Genomic DNA, 22,694 nt, shown 5'->3' with positions numbered 1-22,694 from the left:
TGTTGGCCCTTGTCATATGGTCCAGAGGGAGATCATGTATCCATCTACGCACACAACGGCTATTTCCTCAAGTGTCGATCCCAACGGCCACGCGCGCCCACGGTTGGTCAAAGAATGAGCAAGCAATAAGCATCCTGTCTCATTCCTAGGGCCCTGCTTGGGCACCTGTTTTCTATCCTTAACCGACACAAATGTGAAGAGTAACGTACATGTTATCCAATTGTCAGAGCTGCATAACAAAGGACCAAGCATTCCCTATCGTAGGATTTTGGAAGGAAGACCGTCGTCCGTTGGAGACCTATCACAGCACGCTCCGTGATACAAATCTCGCGTAGAATTACCTTTAAAAACCATCTAAGAAACTTATCGTGCGAAGTGTCTACGAGCTTATATACATATAGTTAAGCTTGCATTTAAAACCATGCAAGACACTTAAAACTGTAACAAATCACCACGCCTCGCAGTCGACGTCCATGTTAGCCCACTCGTTCGATACTAACTCGATAGAAGCCATTTCTCTTTTAGTGGCTCCACTCATCTATCACTATCAGTATTCAATGACTTAATATTATACCCAAGTACTAAGACATTTTAATTTAGCCTATAGCACCTCTTTTGTGACTCGACCACCATACTCAAATTGATAGCTAGTTCTGATACCAAATAATACAAACTTTAGGTAAACCCACCCTTAAAAACCGGTTCACAAAGAAAAATGTGCCTAAAAACTTTTATACATATAATTAAGATTGCACTGAAAAGATAGCCCAAAGATTTGGACTACACCAAGCTCCAGGGAGCTCTATGAGAGCGGAAGAGTCTCAAGAAAACCAGTGCCTTTTGCCATGTTAGTCTGTCCAGCAAATAAAAGCATATTGAGTTGTTCCTGCCAAATTTTCTAACAAAAAAATGCTTTTAATTTGGTAAAAAAAAACTTAAAAGTACTTTTTTTGTTCTAAAAAAAGCTCATAACTGTGTTTTAATGAGGCTTTTTCTATAGATAAAAGCTTTATTTTTCAATGCAATCCCACACAGGCAACAATTGTTATCAGGGCATCTGATCATCATTATGGTCTTAGGAATAACAATTGTTATCATTGGCAATGTCACCAGCTGTAAAGGACTTTCATGAATATGGAAACTTATTTACAACAAGTGGGAGAAGAAAGCGGTTTCAAAGAGAAACCTCGGGGCAAGGAGCATGGCGCTGAAGACTAAGCGGTGGCTGCTGCCGCCTCTTCAACAACTTGTGATGTTGGGAGAAGGGTACAGACGAGGTTGCGGTCGCCATACACATTGTCAACACGTCCTGATATTAACAGTGCAACAAGAATTCAATTTTAAGTAAAATTAACTAGGGTTACACCAGAAGCATATGTCATGAATTGCAAATAATCATGGACTAAGTAGATCTTCTTAAACGACTAAAATATATCCAGCAGTTGAATCGGTATAGCGTTGTTGGTGTTAATCAATAAAAGAAACTGTTCTTTAAATTTCTATTTTCAGTTATGTGAAAAACTAAGTTGTTAAATTAGTCAATTATAGACAACAGGTCAGTCTGAAATGACAATGGGTCATACAAAAAGAAAGCAAATAAGAGACGGGGAATGAAGAGTTGAAGAAGGCAACTACATAACAATGTCCAGAATTATGAAATTAGAGGAAGATGGACATCGATACCTGTAGTAGGCCAGAACTTCGCAACACGGAGCCAAGGAGCCGGGAAGGCAGCATATTCCCGAGAATATGGTTTCTTCCATGCATCTCCCATGAGCAGGGATGGTGGATGAGGAGCGCCCTGCAATTGTACTTGTTAGATAGTTGCCCTTGAAGTTCATTAATTAATTTATATCTATAGTATCAAGACGCATCTGGAATTGTTCACGGACAACAATCAAACTGAATTGCATTTTTAATGTCTTGCTATAATGTGAATCACAAACTAATAGCCACAGTGAAACAAATGAGCCATTTCACCTTCAGGACGTTGTTGTGGATGTCTGCCTTTCCATTCTCAACCTGAGCAATTTCTTCTCTAATGGAAATAAGTGCATCACAAAACCTGTCCAACTCGGCCTGAAAAAGAATTTAAATTTACTTAAACAGGAAAAAGAAAAAGAGGATGAGGAGGGTATGTGAAGAGGAAGGACTTCCAGCAGGGCATACCTTGCTTTCACTTTCAGTTGGTTCAATCATGAGTGTGCCTGGGACTGGCCATGACATTGTTGGTCCATGAAATCCATAGTCTATTAGACGTTTGGCAACATCTTCAGGCTCTATCCCAGCAGTATTCTGCAACAACAATAGCTTACAATTGCTCACAAAATGGAAACAGTTAGACAAATATAAAACAAACAATGAATAAAACTACCTTGAAGCCTCTTAAATCAACAATGAATTCATGGGCAACAGTTCCATTAACACCACGGAAAAGAATGGGATAATTGTCCTGCAAAATACAAAGACAATTGAGCAAACTAGGAAAAAACTCGTTGAGATTTTAATTGCAAAAGAAAGCAATCACTCAACCTCAAAGTTGCTTAACAGGAGAAACCACATGCTAGTGTCATGCACTGGTCACACATTTTATTCAAGAAGTTCAGTACAATCATATCCCAGGTATCCTGGAACTTGCTATGATCACAAATGACATCCATGCACTCTTTTTTTTTTTTTTTTTTTTTTTTTTTTTTTTTTTTTTTTTTTTTTTTCTTTTTTTCCGAAGATAGGAGCATTGCCAAAGCATGGCACCGACCTACTTTCATTGCACCTAGTTTTTTTCCAAAAAAGAAATACAAAGAATTGTAAAGGAAGAAGCATGAACCTCCAAACGTTTTGCCATGTAATTGGCATTCAGAATTGCTATCTTTGATGCTTCAGTGAGTCCCTTAGACCCCATCATGGCTATATATGTGTATGATATTGGCAGAATAAGTGCAGAGCCCCAAGGTGCAGCAGAAATGGTACCAAGTGGCTGATACTTGTCAGGGGCAGGAATTCCGCCCGTGGATACCTTAAAAGTAAAACCAGAACAAGATTTGAGATTGAATGAGAAAAAACACAGCTGAGCAAATATGCGATCACTCTAAAAGATCTCATAACGGCAGAGTACGCAAGAAATAATCACCAACATGTGACTTGATGGAGGTGAGGTTATGCTCTGATTATTCATGTGTGTGTGTATGTACGTACTTACGTATGTACATATAAGGCCGTCAGTTCCAATGCATTTAGAATAACATGATGGAACAGAAGAAATGAAATCTGGATGAGATACCATCTCCAAATAGGTATTTCGAGTCCAAAATGACGGAAAACAAAAGTAATTTTTCACAGGAAGCTATATGTATTTGATGCATATAGAAACCTAATAGTACTGTGTCTGCATGTGCACACGCGTGCATTTGTTTATTAAGTTATTCAATGAAAAGATCAGTTACCACAGGATGTGATGGCAAAAATGGTGCCAGGTGTTTCTTCACACCAATAGGACCCATGCCAGGACCACCTCCTCCATGTGGAATGCAGAATGTTTTATGGAGATTGAGATGGCAAACGTCTGCTCCAATCCAACCAGGGCTTGTCAGCCCCACCTATAAAGACCGAAAGTTTCTTTAGATTTAACTTGAAAGTACATACTCCCAGGAAAAATTAGATACATAAAAGTAACTACCATGATATGCAGAAAGGTACCCAAATAAAGAAATTCAAATGAACTTGCAATTAACTAGTTAAAACCCAAGGAATATGAATTGAAGAACCACAAACATCAGCCAACACTAAATACTAGCCCTACAGCTATAAGTTTTGGTGGACCATTTGCCGATCGGAAAGAGAATATGAATCAAGACAACTCAAGCTGCACTTGATATCTTGTTACTGGATCATGTGCTCAACAGCTGTCATTAATATATAAAGGAGACAAAGGAATATAGGGGGAATAGCTGACCTGTGCATTCATGTTAGCCCCATCCATGTATACCTGACCTCCATTGTCATGAATTATCTTACATATCTCATCAATTCCTTCTTCATAGACTCCATGAGTTGAAGGATATGTGACCTATAATGTCAACAAAATTAAATGAGTGTTGATATTGAATAAAAGTTTTCCACCTCCATCTTCAATAATTTCAGATTATATAGTTTGATTTCCAACATTGGATGCACAACTTAATTACCATAAGAGCTGAAAGGCTGTCCCTATTAGCTTCAGCAGCCTTCCTTAACTCTTCAATGTTGATGTTTCCCTTGGCATCAGTTCCAACAGAGACAATTTTCATTCCACACATAGCAGCACTAGCAGGATTTGTCCCATGTGCTGAAACAGGTATAATACACACATTGCGATGATGGTCCCCTCTTGCCTACAGTATTCATTCGGCAGATTGATCGGCATGATTAGTTGAGAGAATAAGCTTTATACAACGTCAAATTAGTGGCAGGAAAAAGACCAGTTTAACAGCAAGAAAATACTAGAATTAAGACTTCCGTTCATTTAAATATTTGAGAACAAAACATTATACCATTATATTGCGTGCGCGCGCGCACACACACATATTTCAAATTTCAATCATCAAAATCAGTCACAGCAAAAGAGAAAAAATTCCTAGAAGGCTTGTACACCTTCATCTTCTATGAAAATAATTAATTTTAAGTGGTAAGTCAGAAGAAATTATAATCACCCTGAGGTTAACCTTTCCTTGTTTATAATAAAAATTTCCCCCAGAGAGAGAGAGAGAGAGAATTTGAGGTGTGCTTCATGTGCACTACTCACTTTAGGGGCATAAAAATCTTAATATAAAATTTCAAGAACTTTAAGTTGAGCCTTTAAGGTTATTATTTTTGAGTTGTACATCAAATTAAGCTTTATTGAGAAAGCATCAAATGCCTCTTACTTTCTTTAATACAACTGGAAGAGAATGATATTTAAACATGCCCAGTGCACCGTACCAGATGATATGCTCGGATAACCATCAGGCCAGCATACTCTCCAGCAGCACCAGCATTAGGTTGCAAGGAGAAAGAGTCGAACCCAGTGATGGTACACAATAGGTCACCCAAATCTTTGAACATTTCCTGGAAACCATTATTCATGAAGAGAAATTTGTCAAATTGTCTATTTATACATAGAAGAAGCAACATATATCCAAACTTTGAGCAAAGCAAACAACTGAACTTCTCGTGGAAAGTTGTAATTCGTAAATACCTGATAACCCTTAGTCTGTTCAATTGGGGCAAAAGGGTGAATATCAGAAAAGCTAGGCCATGTCACTGGCATCATTTCAGTTGTTGCATTCAATTTCATTGTACAAGATCCCAACGGAATCATACTGTGGCATAGAGAGAGATCCTTGGATTGTAACCTATGTATGTATCTGAGCAGCTCATGCTCTGTATGATATCTATTAAAAATTAAAAATAAAAAATAAAAAAAAATAAAAAAAATAAAAAAAAAAAAAAGAAAAAAGAAGGAGAAGAAGGAAGAAGGAAGAAGGAAGAAAGAGAAGAGGAAAAACAAATGTCAGGGTTGGTTCTGAATTGTAAACTATGCGAATTCAAATTCTCAAGAAAGTGGTGTACGTGTTAAAGATTGGATGGGTGAGATATGGGCTCTCCCTTGTTAGCCCAGATGGAATTACGGTCTGAACCTCTGGTGCCAGAGATGCAGCAGTGAATGAAACCTGACAATTAAACCTAAGTCTTAGTTAGGTGGATGAAAATCCTGATTGATTGCAAACACCCTCACCATAAAAGGAATACAATACCCACAGGCTTGCCACCAGCAAAAACTTTGAGAAGCTTATCAACATCCTCCAAGGTTGTTGTCTCATCAAAGGAAACAGTGATCTAAAGGCAAGGAGACCCAATTAATCTCATCACAGACTTATAGTTAACCAATTGATTCAAATGACAGAATCGAACTTACGGTTTTTGGGTCTACAATTCGCAAATTTATGTCGCTTTTATAAGCAACATCAGCAATTGCATTTGCATCAGCAACCTTAACCCTCACAGTGTCAAAGAAGGGAAGGCCCTGAACTTCCACTGTCCCAAGTTTCTTCAGTCCAAGTGAAAATACCCCAGCAAGACCATGAGCTCGTTGAGCAATGGCTTTAAGACCTTCAGGTCCATGATAAACAGCATACATAGCAGCCATGTTTGCAAGCAATGCCTAATAAAACAGGATATTCATTCAAACAAAGAAAGCTCACTCAAAAGCATGAATATAAGATTTTCGTATCTCCATAGAAGCAGCCTTTAGAGAAAAATCACAAAAGTAATCACATTAAAAAGTAGTTTAGTACCTGAGCAGTGCAAATGTTGCTGGTAGCCTTGTCCCTACGGATATGCTGCTCCCTTGTCTGCATAGCCATGCGCAGAGCAGGCTTCCCTGAAGAATCAACACTCACACCAATGATTCTCCCTGGCATCATTCTCTTGTACTCTTGGGATGTGGCCAGGAATGCCGCATGAGGTCCTCCATACCCCATAGGAACTCCAAACCTCTGAGCTGAGCCAACAACAATATCAGCACCCAGTTCACCAGGTGGCTTCAAAATTGTCAACGCCAATAGATCCGTTGCCATGACAACCTTAACCCCATGAGCATGAGCATTCTTAATAAACTCCTTGTAATCCAAAATCTCACCCTCGGTCCCCGGATACTGGACCAGAACACCACAAACATCCCCGGATTTGTAATCGATATCCTTAAGATCCACGGTAACTACTTTAAGATCAAAACCGTCTGCTCTAGTCTTACAAATATCAATAGTTTGCGGGTGACAGTTATTGGCAATAAGAAAAGTCTTCTTCTTCCCCTTGAGAATGTTATTACACATAGCCATGGCCTCAGCAGCGGCTGTTCCTTCATCAAGCAATGAAGCATTTGACATGGGCAGGCCGGTAAGATCCGTAATCAAAGTCTGGAAATTAAGCAAAGATTCAAGACGCCCTTGTGCTATCTCGGCCTGGTACGGCGTGTACTGCGTGTACCAACCCGGATTCTCCATTATGTTCCTCAAAATCACAGGCGGAACATAGGTGTTATAGTACCCCATACCAATATATGACTTGAAAATCTTATTCTTTGAAGCCAGTTTTTGCATGTGCTCAATCATTTGGCTCTCGGTTAATCCCTCATCAAATTTAGAAAACTTCATTGATTCAATTCTAATCGATTTAGGCACGGTGGCATCAATAAGGGAGTCGAGATTCTCGAACCCGCACAGGTTAGCCATTTTTGTTTGTTCTTCCGGGGTCGCCGAGTTATGGCGGCGTGGAAAAGTGTCACTGGGTTTCAGTGCCTCGACCGATATAGATCGAGTTTGAGACCCAGCGCCGTGACCAACATTATGCAACGAATCTGATCTAGAGCTTCTGCGCATGAAAACGTACGGGGTCAGGGACGATACATACCTCGACGGAGTGTAGGATACAGGCGAGGGACTGTGCAGCAGCGATTCATTCTGGCGGTACTGCTTCGCGTCCGAGACCAGGCGCTTCAGAATCGCCCGGTTCGCGAGGCGCCGGGCACGCTCCATGAACACAGAAATCAGAAACAAAAGGAGAACAGCAAAAGCAGAGGGAAAATGGGGTTGGTGAAGCTGAAGCTGAAGCTGAATATTATTATTGCATTGGAGTGAGTGAGGAATGAGGATTGATAATATGTAGTGGTTGTATTTATTTTATGTGTACACTTTCATATATATGCAGACAAATAAATAAAATAAAATAATAATAATGGCGATAAATATGAAAATGCGAGTCCAAGATCTGGTGGAGATGGTGGGTGGTGGGTGACTGCGCACCTATGGGAGAAAATGACATCACAGACTCACAGTAATCCACCAGAAAAACTGTACAAAATCTTGAGGGTGTGGGTGAAGGAATGAATGGAAGGAAATGAAGCAAATGAGATTGAGTTTCAATGGATCAAAATGCATTGAATTTTCGTTTTATTCAACACGGAAAATCCAAAGGAATTTTGCATATTCTTCTAGAAAATAAATTTCTTACAACAAAATTCTTTAAACTCATTTCTAAAAGTGTTACGGGTCCTTACATACGGGTATATTAAACCTGTAGCGCCAACACGTGATCTAATGATTGATTTTTAAAATGAAAGTACAAAGAATTAAACACCCAAGTGGCCGGCAAGTATACTATACAATATATTTTTTTATGCTAAAAAAAAAATAATAATAATAATATTTTTAAGGGGTTGGATGGAGGAAATTCGTAGGACCTAATTTTGTAGAAATTTAATTTATATATATATATATATTATATATAAGGGGTAGATCGTAGATGAGATTCATTTCATCCGTTGTGGCAGATTCTGTTTCACATTCGGCTTATCTTAATGTCTCACCTCACAAAAGGCGATAGTCTACAAACAAATAAAAGTCATAGTAGTTAGGGGTTAGGTTGTGAGGCCTGGAACTCCAACCGCATCTAAATTCATATTCCTGGTATTTTCGGTACCACATGTTGAACCATCAATCTCGGAATGTGATATTTGAATGAATTTTTACTTTTATTTCCGGAATTTTTTTTTTTTATTTAATTTCTTGGTTCAGTGGGACCCGTGGATCTGGTGGAGGGTAAAATTGGGAAAACGCATGTCCGGACTTAGGATCATCCTCGTGGAACCCATGTGGCTGAGATTCTACGTTTTATTTCTTATTTTGGCGTTGTTGAAATTCACTTCACCACGTTGCTTACTATTATTGTTTGTTTTAGAGAAATGGGAATCTAGAGCCTACCTAGGGGATAGGACTTGGTCTGCTCCTTTTTCTCTTTCTTGTTTTGGTTGGGCGGTTTTTTCTTTTTGTCTTTTTTATTTTTTGAGCAATATAAAGGATATGTTTAGCAAATGCTTTTATAAAATAGAGTAGGGGTTGTTAATTTTGAAATTAATAAAAAGTAATGATGTGATATAAAGTAAAAAAAAAAAGAAAATTATATAGAAAAGTGAAAAAATTTTGTATTATAGTAAATTATTTTATGTAAATAGTAATAAAAAATTATTAATGTGATATAAAAAGTGAAAAAAATAAGAATGTTTTAATATGAATTGTTATTGGAAAATGTGAAAAAAGTGAGAAAAATGATGGGAATAATGACAGAGCACTATCGTGTTCAGGCAAGTTCTTTGCCAAACATACCCAAAGCATTGAGCGTTGCCTACACAAGGATTTCACATATGCGGGATTGGAAATGGTTGGGTTTATTATGCTCCGTTTGCAATTTTCAGTGTTTGGTGAGGGTGAAATAATGGTCAACAAAAATAAATTTATGTTTGACCGTAAAAGCCTCTTTAATTTTTAAAAAATAAAAACTGTACATTATTTTCTGATTTTAAACTATTTATTCTTGCACATACATTTGTGTAATCTGCCACCGTCGAACACTGGAGTTTGTTGATAACCCGACTCTATTGCCAAAGATCCCTAAGTTTTAGTATCCAATTGCCGAAATCTGGCGGACCAGATTCTGACGATGGCCAGAATCTGGCCATTACGATCGAAATCTGGCTAGTATAGTCGGATTCCGGCTAGTTTGACCGAATTCTGGAAATTTTTGCCTGAATCCGGCGACGGCTGTCGAACGTCGCATGATTCCGTTTTACGCTGTTGGTGATTTTTTTGTAACGAACCAAATGTCAGAAAATATTTTCAGGAACATCATTTTTTTCTGAAAAATAATTTCGTCGAAAACATTTTACGTCGAAACAAATAGAGCATTATTCTACCATAGAAATCAAGCAACAAAGAAAAATAGAGAAACCACAAACAAAGAAGACTATCCTAAACAACAAATCAAGGAGGCCTTTTTTATAGCTTCGGAGGGAATTTTTGAAATGGAAGAAGCGAGAGGGAATGTCGCCAATAGAGCTGCTTCAACTGGTTTCATAAAGAGCTGATGAGACCAAGAGAGGACAGGGCAAATTGTAATGGAGGCTGCTTCAAGAACTAAAAGACAAATAGTATCAAGGACAATATATTTTGTGAGATGGATTTGGATCTGGATATGGAAATTTCTTAACACAAAAAAAGAGTCCACAAAAAGAGAGCCAAAAGAGGTTGAGGAAAAACATTAGATCTAACATCCAAAACCTAGACAACATAAAAATAAAAGCAGCTATAGCGGAGAGAAAAAGAGAAAATATAAACGAATGGGGGGAGAAGAGGAGTTCTACAAGCTATGGTTGGAAAGGAGGCCTAACTTAGATTTGGAGCGAGAATTGCAAACAGGAGAGAAATATGGGCTTTTTCAAGTGTTAGGTGGGGTGTATCGTTTAAGTGTTGATCATTTTTCAATAGAATCAAATATTAGAGATCAGGAGTACTAGAGGGAGGGGTGGGCGCGTGGGAGCAAATGACCCCCCTCGCCCACTTCAATTTTAATGAGCTCAACTTTTGAAGCAGTGGTTTTCAATTGGCTACTCTAAATTATGGAGAACCGTCAGATTATTAATAAAACTTCATTCACCAACAATGCGTTAGTGGGTGGTTCTTTCAATTGATTTGAGGTTGTTTACTATTAATTAATTTGTACTGCAATTAATAAATTTATGCTCCGTTTGTTTCGGCGTAAAATGATTTCTGGAAAATGATTTCGGTATTTTCTGGTGTTTGGTAGGGGCGAAAATAATAGTCAACCGGAAAATGATTTCTGTTTGACCAAAAATGCTTAGTAAATTTCAGAAAATGATTTACGCTTTTTAAAAGCGTAAATCATTTTCCGAAGACGTCTGACGCGGTCGATTTATTTTAAACAACGCAGTCGACCTTCACGTTTAAGCAGCCGACCACCATCGAAATCTTGCCCGTATCGAATTTCGACAACATCCGGATAATGTTGTCGGAATCTGGCGACGGAATCCGGCCACCTTCGCCGGAATCCGGTCAGCCCAGATTCCGGCAACCAATCCGGCCAGATTGGCCGGATCTGGGCAGACCGGCCGGATTGGTTGCCGGCGATCTGGGTAGACCGGCTGGATTCCGGCGATCTGGCCGGATCTGGCCAGACCGGCCGGATTCCGGAGATCTGGCCGGAATCCGTTCGGTCTGGACAGATCCGGCCAGATCGCCGGGATCCGGCCAGAGCCGGCCGGATCTGGCCGGGATCCGGCAGGTCTGGCCAGAGAGCCGGCCTGCTCTGGCCAGATCCCAGCCGGCTCTGGCCAGTTCCCTGCCGGCTCTGTCCAGAGAGGCCGGATTCCGGCCAGATGCCGGCCGGATCTGGCCAGATCCGGCCTCTCTGGCCGGAATCCGGCGGGATGGCCGGATTCCGGCCACTTCCATCCCAGGTTCCGACAAAACTGTCCGGATTCCGGCCATTATCTTGAATTCTGACTGTATTAACCGAAATCAAGTAAAAATGGTCAGAATCTTGTCGGTCAGTGACGGAATCTCGTTATCGATGATTTTTATATTATTTTATATTAATATTTATATGTTTTGAATAAAAATTAATTTTTATAGGTTAATATGTTTGAATGAAAATATAAAAAATATTTGTAATTTTCTGTACGCACCAAACACCGAAAAATGCTTTCGGCGAAAAATATTTTCCAGAAAAATGACTTCCCTGAAACCATTTTACGACGGAAACCATTTTACGTCGAAACAAACGGAGCATTAAATGAATTTGATTGGAGGTTGTTTGCCCTTTTCAAAATCTTGATTGAATTTAATAAGATGGTACTTTAGAGTAGCTTTGCGGGATTACTACAGATTTGACAAGTAACTAGGTGGAAAAAATCTTCAGTCCCATATCCAAATAGTTTGAATAAAATTAGAATCAAAGTTTGTGTTGAAAGAACATTGAAATGTCTCAATGGATCGGAGTCTAGAGAAAGATCCAACTAAACAACAAGATTTCAATGTTTTTTCAAATAAATGCTAAGAAAAAGAAAGAGGAAAGAGAAGAAATATAAAGCTATTTTTTTTTTTTTTTTAATATAAGATAATGGATAGAGCCTATATTTAGGGTATCACTTTTGCTTCCCTTGGGTTTTTCTTTCTTATTTTAAGGAACACCAAGACCAAGAGAGTTTGTTCCATAAACTTGTTAAGAGTTTTTCCAATATTTAAGAAAGTGAATGAGATTTAAAAAAAATCTATTGCTAATACTCTTAATTATGTGATAATTATCCTCATAAAAGACAATAGAACCAAATTGGTACCTCCTCACAAAAGTATGCAAGAATGTATATTTCTTTCCTACTGAAAATACTACTAATATAACTAGAATACTTTATCTTGTTTAGTTGGATCTTTCTCTAGTATTCTAGTTATATTAGTAGTATTTTCAATAGGAGTACATGTTTAAAATGTCTCAATGGAGTCTTGAGTTCTAATTAATTGGCCAGAGTTATCTTTGTTTTCAATAAGAGAACATTTGTAGATGTCTCGGTGTTGGATCGAGTTTGCTTCGAGTTTAGGAGTCTTTTAGCAGTTTTGCAGTAGGATCGGGTAAAATTGTAGGGTTGTAACTTTATTTAAATTATGTCTTTGAATAAAGATTGGTCACATTCTCTTTAAGAGCACTAGCAGCAGATTCTCAACTATTTTCCCTATATTTAGGGAACAAAATTACTTTTTGCTTCCCTATAAAAAATCATCCCACAATAGATTCCTTTACCATCCCTTATATCAATTAAATATTATTTTTTATTCTTTTTTTTTTTTTCTCTTTCATACTTTTATTTTTTTATTCATTTTTATCTTCTTGTTTTTATCTTGATTCCAGAAGCATCGTCGCCATGGGAAGACCTCAGCCCAGTCCTCACTTCATCACGTCTCCATCTCCGACGGCGACCTCATCTCCAAGCTCGACCCCAAGGCTCCACAATGAGCAAGACCTGACCAAAATTGCCTTCCATACGGCAAAGAATGATTTGCCTAAATGGTCTGCGGAACCGATGATTTGCTTAATTACCGAAATCGCCTTCCATACGTAAAAGGATCCTCTTATTCCTCCCTATTCCTCTCTCTCTCTGATACACATACACACTATCTCTCTTTGGTTCTATAAAATCAAATGGCTATGAGGCAGTGATGATGATTTCAGCGTGTAAAATCAGGCACTGAGAGACAACACCGTGTCTTGGTGGGGCGACTCCGAGCATCTTGTGTGAAAAATGGTTGTTGGGAGGTGGGTATGGGCCGGCAATGGGAGATCTGGTGGGCGAGGAGGTGGCAGGGGTGGATATGGAGGAGGTGGGTATGGGCCGGGGGGAGGAGTCGCATGAGTATCGGGATGAGAGAGAAAAGCGTGAATGAGGAGTGAGGATGTCCGTTGTAGTGATTATGTGAATAAAATATTCGATTGGGTAGCATAGTTGCTACCCAAGCAAATTATCTAAATATAGGGTGGCTATTGTGGAACTTTTTTTGAGAATTTTTGCGAAATTTTCCTTATATTTAGGGAAGGGAACCAATATAAGGAAACTGCTACTAGTGTTCTTAGATGAGTAAAGAGAATAGGACGAATCTGTCCCATCTGCACATGGCCAGCCATAATTTTACCAGGATTGCCTGGGCTGCTTTTCAACATAAGATGAAACTCAAGCAACTGAAATTTTCTCAATCAAATATATATACAAATGTTGATTTAGGTGGAAAAAGATGTGTTTGAAAAAAGGGATAACTTCACAAAAGGGTACCCAACTATAGCGTTTTTTCACTTAAGGGTACCAATGTAGCAAAACGTTCAATCGAGTGTATGAATTTATCAAAACCGTTCAATGTAGGGTATTCCGTCACCCTCCGTTCTAAATTGATGACGGAGTCCAAAACACGTGCGTTTCACATGATATTTTAACCTCAAATTACCACTTTTGCCCCTCATCTAAACGATCAAATGGGTATAAGCAAATATGGTACCAAATTTTGTAGCATCTTTGACCACATTTTGAATATTATTTCCAAATCATTTTCAATTTTCAAATATCCAAGATAATTAAGCTGGAGCTCATGAAGCTTAATCTCTCACCTGTAGAGATGAGAAGGTCAACGGTCTTGTCATCAGGATTTTCACCGGTGACTGTAAAGTACCTCCATTGTACGATTTCCTGGTACTGTGAGAAAATCTGCTGCCTCAGGCCATTGAAGCTGTCCATGGAGTCCTTGAGCTTCTTCCGGAGCTCGTTCACGACGGAGGTCCGAGTCCGGTCTGACGAAGAACCGGATCCACAGCCGGGGAGGCTCCGGTTGGCGGCGTTGGAGCGGTCGAAGGCCTCGAGCTTGACCCTGACGAGCTTGGCCTTCTTGAGGGCGAGGGCAACGTCGGCGTCCATGCGGGAGCGGAGGTCCTTGACGGCCTTGGCGTTTTGTTGGGTGAGGCTCTGCCCGTGGGCGCTCTGGAGGGCCTCGTAGAGGCTGTCCATCTCCTTGAGCTTGTCCTTGACGGCCTCCACGTCCTCGAAGAACTCGTCGAGGTAGACGCCGGTGGAGGACATCTCGATTACATGGTAGTCTCGGGAGGTTTGCTCGCCTCGGAAGCGAGAGAAGCCAGGGTAGGAGCCGGCAGAGAAGAGGTCGTTCATCTTTCTTCTTCTTCTTCGCTGGTACCTGGAAAAAGCGTTGGGAATGGAGGAGTACTAGAACACCTCTTATAATTGTGGAGTCGTCGTCTTCATTGATGGCCGGCCTTGCACTCAAGTCATCGCATTAATATTCTCTCTCTAACATTTCAAAGCTTAATCCATGTGGAGTTGTCGTCTTTTGATCGTTTAGATGAGGGGCAAAAGTGGTAGTTCGAGGCTAAAATATCACGTGAAACGCACGTGTTTTGGGCTCCGTCATCGATTTAGAACGGAGGGTGACGGAATACCCTACATTGCACAGTTTTGATAAATTCATACACTCGATTGAACGTTTTGCTACATTGGTACCCTTAAGTGAAAAAGCGCTATAGTTGGGTACCCTTTTGTGAAGTTATCCCTTGAAATAACTTTAGATATTTTATTCTCCTAATTATTTATTTTAATATCAAGAAAAGCGGTAATGAAGCAAACCCACATTTTCGTTTACAACATGCAGATCAAAACATATTTCTCTCTCACAGACGCACATAATAAGATTAACTAACAAATTAAACTGCCTAAAAAATGAAATAAAGTAGATGGAAAGTTCAACTGTGAACAAGGCCACAAGACAGCTCCATTAGCAAGATTGCTGCTTTTGCCTCATCCTGTGGGAATACTCGGCCAAAAGCTGAGTTGTTTCTCAAACTTAGAGCTAAATCCTTGAAAGAAAGCTTCCTATCGTTGTGAGCTGAAGAGTCGGCTGCAGCAAGCTTGCACTTATTCTTGTGTTGTGCAACATGGCTTAAACTTGTACGCAATTTCTTTTCCTTGTTGTGCAGTACCTTCCTCTTCGTCGAAGATATGTCGGCCGCCGCAACTACTAAACCATTTGCAGCGGCTGTAGCTTTTGCCATGGCCCGTCTCGCCTTCCACTGCTGAATACCGCAGGCATTGCAAAGTGACTGCATGCACCTAACAGCTTAAATTTTTGTGTTCAATATTTCATTGGTACTTGAGTTTTACGTGTTTTTAAATTTAGTACTTCAGTTTTGTTTTATATCATAGGTGGTACTTAAATTAGGGTTAAAAACTCATTTGGTACATCTGTTAAATTTTTCGTCCAAATTTTAACGCATCGCCACGTGTCAACTGCTGAGGTTGACATGTGGCACTATATAAAAAAAAAAACAAAAAAAAAAAAACAAAAAACAAAAAAAATAATTAAAAATTAAAAAATTGAAAAATTGAAAAAAGAAAAAAGAAGACGGTTTAACCACCCCTTTGGCCAGTCTAGGGTGACCGAACCACCCTATGCCACCCCATGGCAGAAAAAAATTAAAAAATTAAAAATTAAATATATAAAATAAAATTGATGGGTTTTGGTCATCGGGGGTGGCCGAACCCCCCCCCCCCCCCCCCAAAAAAAAAAAATTACAAAAAATTGACAATGTTCCCCTAATAACGAAAATACCATTAACAAAATAAAATAAAAATAGAAAAAAATTCAAAAAAAAAAAACTGAACTAAACTAAAAAAAAGTAAAAGAAATATAATACATAAAAACCAAGGGTTGGCAAATTTAAAAATTAAAAGAAAAATGAAAATTTTTTTAATTTTTTTTAAAAATTTATAGGGGTATTTTTGTTTTATTGAAAAAATTATAAGATTATTTTTGTCTTTTTACTGTTCTTAAAGGACATTATTACAATTGAAAGTTTGAAAAACGTTATCAATTAGATGGAAACTTAAAGTTCCCTTGTAAATATAGCTGCCGTTCAAAGTTTCAAACATGAATATGCAGACACACATACGAGTATAATTAATGAAAGAAAATATTTTTTGTTTTTCCTTTTCTAATTTTCTTTGCACTCCAAGTGAATTCTACATTGTCCAGGGCTTCATGCGTTTGGGCCCATTTGGCGCCAATTAATACACACAATTCATACTTTTACTGTTTTCTTTTTTAATTTTTAAATCAATATATCTGATGGTCAGTTTAATTGATGGAAATTATAAGAAAGAATGTTAATTAGCAGCTTTTTATCACTATAAAAATATACTCGACTTGTTGAAAACTTATCCCTTGGCTTTGCTTCCAAAACTAATAGCAGTCATCAAACTCATAATTAAAACATTTTGGTTTGTTAAATATCTTTTTTTTTTTTTTTTTTTTTTTTTTTTTTCCTGATGAGTGTTTTGTATTTGGGTTATTTGCTAATTATGTTATTTTGACAAAAAAAAAATGTTAATACGTAATTAATCTCAATAAGAAAAAATAAAGATTTTTAAGGTGCGTTACAGAGTTACTTTCTTTAAGAAGTTATTTGCCCTACCAATGTGGTCAATTGGTGTGCAATGGGTTATAACAACACTTCTCTAGAATACATTTAATGGAGCCCAGAAAATTTCTGAAATTTGATTGCGTAATACACAAAACAAAACAAAACAAAACAAAACCAGAGCATGTATCATCAGAGTTTCTATTCCAACAAGAGAAACACTAATATTAAAACTGCGCGCAAAAGGATTTTGAGAAAGATAGAAGAATAGAAAATTTCATGATGTTAATTAATTTAACCGTCGTTAAAATCTTACTATTCGATATTAACAGACACTTAATCTTGAGCGTTAGATTAAATTTATAATTAACAGTATTTAATAATTATAACTGTTAGTAACAATTACTTAATTTCAACCGTTAAATCAAATTTCATTTAATCATATAGTTGACTTTACTAACGGTCAAGTAAATTGAGCCATTATATTAGTTTTGAAAACTTTTTAAACCCAAAAGACAGTAAAGAAAAGAAAAGAAAAGAAAAACAAAAGGAGCTTATTTTCAAGGATGGAGCCAAAAACTTTTATTGGCAGGACAGAGCCATGGGCCAAAAATTCCATCCCTGCATCTTTCATTTTCATTATTCAGATTTAAGCAAGAGCGGAACTGCCATTGAGCTTGGGGGCATAGAAGTCTTCTCAAACTTTTTAAAAACCTCAAAATTTTTATAAAAAAAAATCTCCTAATTTTATGTTTTTTTATGAGTTTAATGCCCCGTTTGTTTCGACGTAAAATGGTTTCTGTCATAAAATGATTTCAGGGAAATTATTTTTCTGAAAAATATTTTTCACCGAAAGCATTTTTCGGTGTTTGGCACGTACAGAAAATCACAAATACTTTTAATATTTTTATTCAATCATATTAACCTATAAAAATTAATTTTTATTCAAAACATATAAATTTTAATGTAAAATAATATAAAAATTATCGAAGACGAGATTCCGTCACTGACAGACAAGATTCCGGCTACTTTTACCGGCTTCATGGCCGAAATACGGTCACCGCAATCTGGGCTGCCCGGATTCCGGCGACATTGACCGGATGCTGTCGGATTTCGGTACCGGCAAGATTTCGGTGATGGTCGATTGCTTGAAGTAAAGGTCGACTGTGTCGTTTAATAAGGGTCGAATGCGTCTGGCATCAAGCGTAAATCATTTTTCGAAATTTACTAAGTATTTTTGGTCAAACAAAAATCATTTTCCGATTGACTATTATTTTCGCCCCTACCAAACACTGAAAAATGCCGAAACCATTTTCCAAAAAATCATTTTACGCCGAAACAAACGGAACATAACTCTCCAAAATTAAGTTTTTTACCCTTAAAGATATTTATTTTTTAGTTTCATCTTTTCTCGAGCCTAAAATCTTGGTTTCGCTCCCTAATCTAAAGTTATTAACTTATTCGGAAAACAAAAATTAATATTCTTTAAAAGGGTCACTGTAGATTGAGACTTGTTCTTGATCGATGATCTTCTTGAAAATCAAATTCGAAAAATTCTCCAAAACATTCGAACAAGACGAAAACGTACAATTATTTGAGGGCCAAAAGAACAAGTGAATCGCAAAGCTCCTTGCTTTCGAACCACTCGATCTCTAGCTACAAGCTTTGCATGTTGATAACGTAGGTTGACAAGATAAAAAAAGAAATATACAATAATATGATAAAGAATAGTGCTACGTATGAGAGGCGTGAGTCACTCATAAGTCGTATGCATGCATATGCATGTTGGGAGTAGCCATAGATTAGATATGTCATCATGATACAGACTCGTAGAGAGAGTACAGCTGTAACATACATATACACATGCGATAATATCATAAATACGTGGCAAGTGTTGGAGGGTCATCGTTTGAAGTAGAGCTAGAGGACAATGCCCTTGAAGGAAAAGGCCAGGGGGTCGCGCTTCTCATTGCAATTTGATATTTTGTTTGTCCCGGCCACCCTTTTAACACTAACGTGCCTCCACTTTGAACATACAAAATTAATATTATTTTCAAAAATTAATAATGCTAGAAGAGAAATGCTACACGAACTCTCTTTATCTTTTACATTGCTTTTTAAGTGTTTATTTTCACTAATGTGACGGGAAGGAGTACGTAAGCACTTGTGAGTATAAAAGAGAGAATTCATTTAACATTTCTCATACTAGAAACTACATTTTTATCTCACAACTATCATACAATGCCGACATGTCAGTTTAAGCCAACTTTTAGATTAGTTATTGTTAAAAATAAAAATAAAAATAAACAAATTTAAGGATTAATTGGTTAGGACCGCCAATAATTATTGTAGATAGTTGTAAAAAAAAAAAAATGGTATTAAACATTATTCTTAAAAAATTACTAAAAAACACCCACATCGCTAAATCATCACAAGACCGTCAGATAAATTTGGTAGCCACCGCAATGGCCGTTGTATTTATTTGATGACCTTAAACCCCCCCCCCCCCTCTCCCTTTCCCCTTCCCCTTCCCCTTCCCAAGATCATCTCTAGTTCATTTGAACAGGAAAAAAGTTAGTTAATATAAAAATAAAGGTAAGATTATCCTTTCAATTTTTATTTTTTTTTTGAACAATTTTACCCTTCTACTTAAACTAGCTAGCTAACCGGATCGTCTCCGGTTCATTTGAACCGAAGAGGATCCAAATGCCCCCCCTAATGGGTTGGGGATTCATTCAACAAATTTTTGTTTGTTTTTGGTATGTCATGTGATTCATTAATGCATTTAACTCTTTCTATGTTGTCATCTGATTCATCGAACATTTTCCAATTGGGCCGATGGGAAATTGGTAAGCCTCAGTAGGCCAGAAAATCCTAATTGGGTCTGAAATCAGTGAAATATGAGTTGAATGCACACGTCCTTTAAGATGCATGAACTGTAATTCTTCTTTCGTGGGCCGATATACTTAGCCTTTTTATTTTCTTTGACCACCTGGGCCCAGTATCTTTAGACTTTAGTAATACTTAGATGGGCTAAACCTTTAATTACAGGGAAAGTCTAAACGTCCTCATTTCATACATCTAGTAATTTTTTATACGACCCGCAAACTTAATAAGAACCCAACACGAAATTATTGAGTTAGGGTTACGGCGTCTGGCCCATTTAATTAAATAAGTTTGGTTATGGTTGACCTATAAATCTTATATTAATGCATTAATACGATTCAGATCCGACATGCGAATACGAATTGTAAGCAAGAAATTCAATATCAATTTTCTTAAAAAAAAAAAAAAAAGGGAGGAGGGGGAGGGGGGGAGAATACAATTAATTTTACCTTCAATGTTAAAAAGTTTGCAATGTGCCCCAACAAAATTTTCAAAATTCTCAATGTGACCAATTTGTTAGTGATTTCCGTCTTCTTTGACAGAAAATGGCTCACATGCACTACACATGCCCTTTTTTTTACAAAAATTCCAAAATTACCCCTTATATACATGTTAATTCTCAAAATGCCATTGTTTAAAAAAAAGAAGAAGAAAAGACGACTGAAAAACTAGAGAAAAGAGGTGGCTGAGCTACCCCATCTGGGCAGAACGGGGCTCACCAACCCCAATCCGGCCAGATGGGGGTGGATTGGCCACCCCCTTGGCCAAATGGGGGTGGCTCAAAGGGTTTGGGGGTGGTTTCGGCCACCTCCATTCTGGTCAAATGGGGGTGGCCAAACCACCTCTTTTGGCCTAAGGGAGTGGCTACGGCCGTTCCCTATTCTTGTTTTTTTTTTTTTTTTTTTTACTTATTAATTTTTTTTTAGTAAAAAAAAATGAAAAGAAGGGTATTTAAGTCTTTTCAATCATTTCAGTTAAAAAAAAGACAAAAATCACTAACGGATTAGTCACATTGAAAACTTTGTTGGGGGACATTGTAACTTTTTAAACATTTGAGATAAAATTAAAAAAAAAAAATAATAAAACTTTGGGAGTTAATTGTATTTTTTCCAAAAAAAAAAAAAAAAAAAAAAATAGAAAAAGAAAAATGATTTTTCTGTGATATATATACATGCCAGTCAGTGTAGGCAACGCCTCGGAAACACGGACGAGCCACGTAGCATCTTGCATTTTGCGATGACTTCAAACCATAAACAAAATTAAAAGAAAGTAGAGATAAAGAGGTCGAAGAGGAACCATGATGGTGACCGGTTTGCAGTATGAGCAAGTTGGCAACGGAACGTTTGCTGTAAATTTGGCAAATAAATGGCGACCTCGTAGGGCTGTAGGGTTTCTTATTATAGCAATGCTACATGTTTAAGCCATCACCAAAATGGACCGTACGTGGTCGTGGTCCCAACCCCATCATAATACTATTTACTAGACTAGACCAAATCCTCCTAAATCACCATTGTTGCCTCTTCGCCGTTGATGGAGATCGCCGATATATAGCTGCAGGTTGCATATCTTTTCTTATTTTCTTCAAGTTTCTCATTATATTTTCCAAAAAAAAAAAAAAAGAAGCATGCATGTTCACAGAGAGAGAGAGAGAGAGAGCTAGGGAGATCGAGAATAAACACTTTTTTCCCTGGCATCGGCAAATACAGAAAAGCCACCAAAAAAATAAACGCTAGCTTGTCACTAAATTTTTCTTAGACACTAGAGGGTAGAGGGTAGAAAAGCATTGCCGAAACGAGTGAACTAGTAATGAGAAAGAGAATAGGGACCTGTATGTGGTCTGTACGGAACTCCTAGGTCCACAGCATAGCTTAGCTTTGATCATCGACCGGCGGTGGGTCCCAGAGGAGTAGCCTTCCCAGCCACTCATCATCCAACTCCCCTCCATCACAGCCGTCCATTCTCTCCCCAGCAACTCCTACGCCATAATAATTACACCTTCCTCCCTCCACAACCCCCAAAAACCCGTTCTCCGGCGACCCCATCTTCAACGCCGGCCCCATATACTCAATGCCGGCCATAACCGTCGACGCTGAGTCCGACACCGACGCCCCACATCTCTCGCTAGTGTCGGCAAACGGCGACGTCGATGAAGACGAAGATGACGGTAACGGGAAACTGGCGGGCCATGTTGTGGGTTCGGTGCAGGCAGAGAGACTGATCTCCTCTTGCAGCTCTTGCATGACCTCCTCTATCATCTCTTCTTTGATGGAGAACTCCTCCGACGACGATATGTCGTTGTCGCGCTCGAGCTCGGTCAGCAGATCATCCAATCTCCATGTGAGGCTGCCAGTGGTTTCAGATTTGAGCCAGTTTGAATTCTCTTCCATGAATATAAGAGAGAGAGAGAGAGAGAGAGAGAGAGAGAGAGTGGTGTGAATAAGCATAAGCTACTGAGTGAGTGTGAAGACAAAAAAGAAATAGCGTGTATGAATGGGGGATCAAAGGGAGGTGTCACGCTGGCATGGAGGTTGCCGCGTAGGACGGTAGATAGCGGAGGATGACGTGTCAATTTTATGTTGTACTAGTAACCGAGGTATCAAGCTGATGGCCAAAACTTTGTCTGCTAGGCTTGCTTTCCAAAAGCCCAAAAGTTTCCGGTTTCAAGTTTGGAAATATTAATTTATTCTTCATTTGTCTTTTTGTGGTAAAATATTTTTCATATTTTTGAGTGTAATGATTTTCGTTTTTAAATTTCCTAAACTAGTTTTTTAGTTTAAGATTATTTTTCTCAAACTGCAGGACCACTGTCGAAAGTCACCGATCATTTTTTTTTTTTTTTTTTATTTTTTTATGAGTACAACGCCAAAAAAATATTTTTTGTCGAAATTAACATAGCATTAATTAGAAATATAAGTTGTCATTTTAATGTTTGGCTTTATATATCTCTACTTCTCAATTATATCTCTATCACATATCGAATG

General features: G+C 38.1%; 3 protein-coding genes across 3 annotated transcripts; all 3 read right to left on the bottom strand.

The window, feature by feature from the left end:
- Positions 1-1,042: 1,042 nt before the first annotated feature.
- LOC133867269 (glycine dehydrogenase (decarboxylating), mitochondrial) lies at positions 1,043-7,695 on the bottom strand. The gene is made up of 15 exons (XM_062303989.1): positions 6,312-7,695; positions 5,933-6,178; positions 5,776-5,853; positions 5,587-5,687; positions 5,213-5,408; positions 4,957-5,082; positions 4,185-4,370; positions 3,953-4,066; positions 3,444-3,596; positions 2,828-3,016; positions 2,375-2,452; positions 2,170-2,295; positions 1,981-2,079; positions 1,684-1,801; positions 1,043-1,309 (listed from the first exon to the last, which is right to left on the bottom strand). Exons 1-15 carry the CDS (start codon positions 7,548-7,550, stop codon positions 1,215-1,217), a joined length of 3,144 nt encoding a protein of 1,047 aa, XP_062159973.1. The 5' UTR covers positions 7,551-7,695; the 3' UTR covers positions 1,043-1,214.
- Positions 7,696-13,963: 6,268 nt separating this feature from the next.
- On the bottom strand, positions 13,964-14,566 carry LOC133866127 (syntaxin-121-like). The gene has a single exon (XM_062302680.1). The coding sequence runs from the start codon at positions 14,564-14,566 to the stop codon at positions 13,964-13,966; it is 603 nt and encodes a 200-aa protein (XP_062158664.1).
- A 518-nt stretch (positions 14,567-15,084) lies between these two features.
- On the bottom strand, positions 15,085-15,516 carry LOC133866125 (GATA transcription factor 21-like). Its single transcript, XM_062302679.1, has one exon. The coding sequence runs from the start codon at positions 15,514-15,516 to the stop codon at positions 15,154-15,156; it is 363 nt and encodes a 120-aa protein (XP_062158663.1). The 3' UTR covers positions 15,085-15,153.
- Positions 15,517-22,694: the final 7,178 nt, after the last annotated feature.

This window comes from Alnus glutinosa, chromosome 4, assembly GCF_958979055.1.
Source record: "Alnus glutinosa chromosome 4, dhAlnGlut1.1, whole genome shotgun sequence".
NCBI lineage: Eukaryota > Viridiplantae > Streptophyta > Magnoliopsida > Fagales > Betulaceae > Alnus > Alnus glutinosa.
This window is presented reverse-complemented; position numbering and strand designations above follow the sequence as displayed.

Bases quoted from the DNA above. Each gene is read 5' to 3' on its own strand.
- LOC133867269 (XM_062303989.1), bottom strand. From the start codon at position 7,550: ATGGAGCGTGCCCGGCGCCTCGCGAACCGGGCGATTCTGAAGCGCCTG. The intron at 4,371-4,956 runs GTACGGTGCACT...TGAATACTGTAG, and splicing joins TTATCCGAGCATATCATCTG to GCAAGAGGGGACCATCATCG. The intron at 4,067-4,184 runs GTAATTAAGTTG...TTGACATTATAG, and splicing joins ACAGCCTTTCAGCTCTTATG to GTCACATATCCTTCAACTCA.
- LOC133866127 (XM_062302680.1), bottom strand. From the start codon at position 14,566: ATGAACGACCTCTTCTCTGCCGGCTCCTACCCTGGCTTCTCTCGCTTC.
- LOC133866125 (XM_062302679.1), bottom strand. From the start codon at position 15,516: ATGCAGTCACTTTGCAATGCCTGCGGTATTCAGCAGTGGAAGGCGAGA.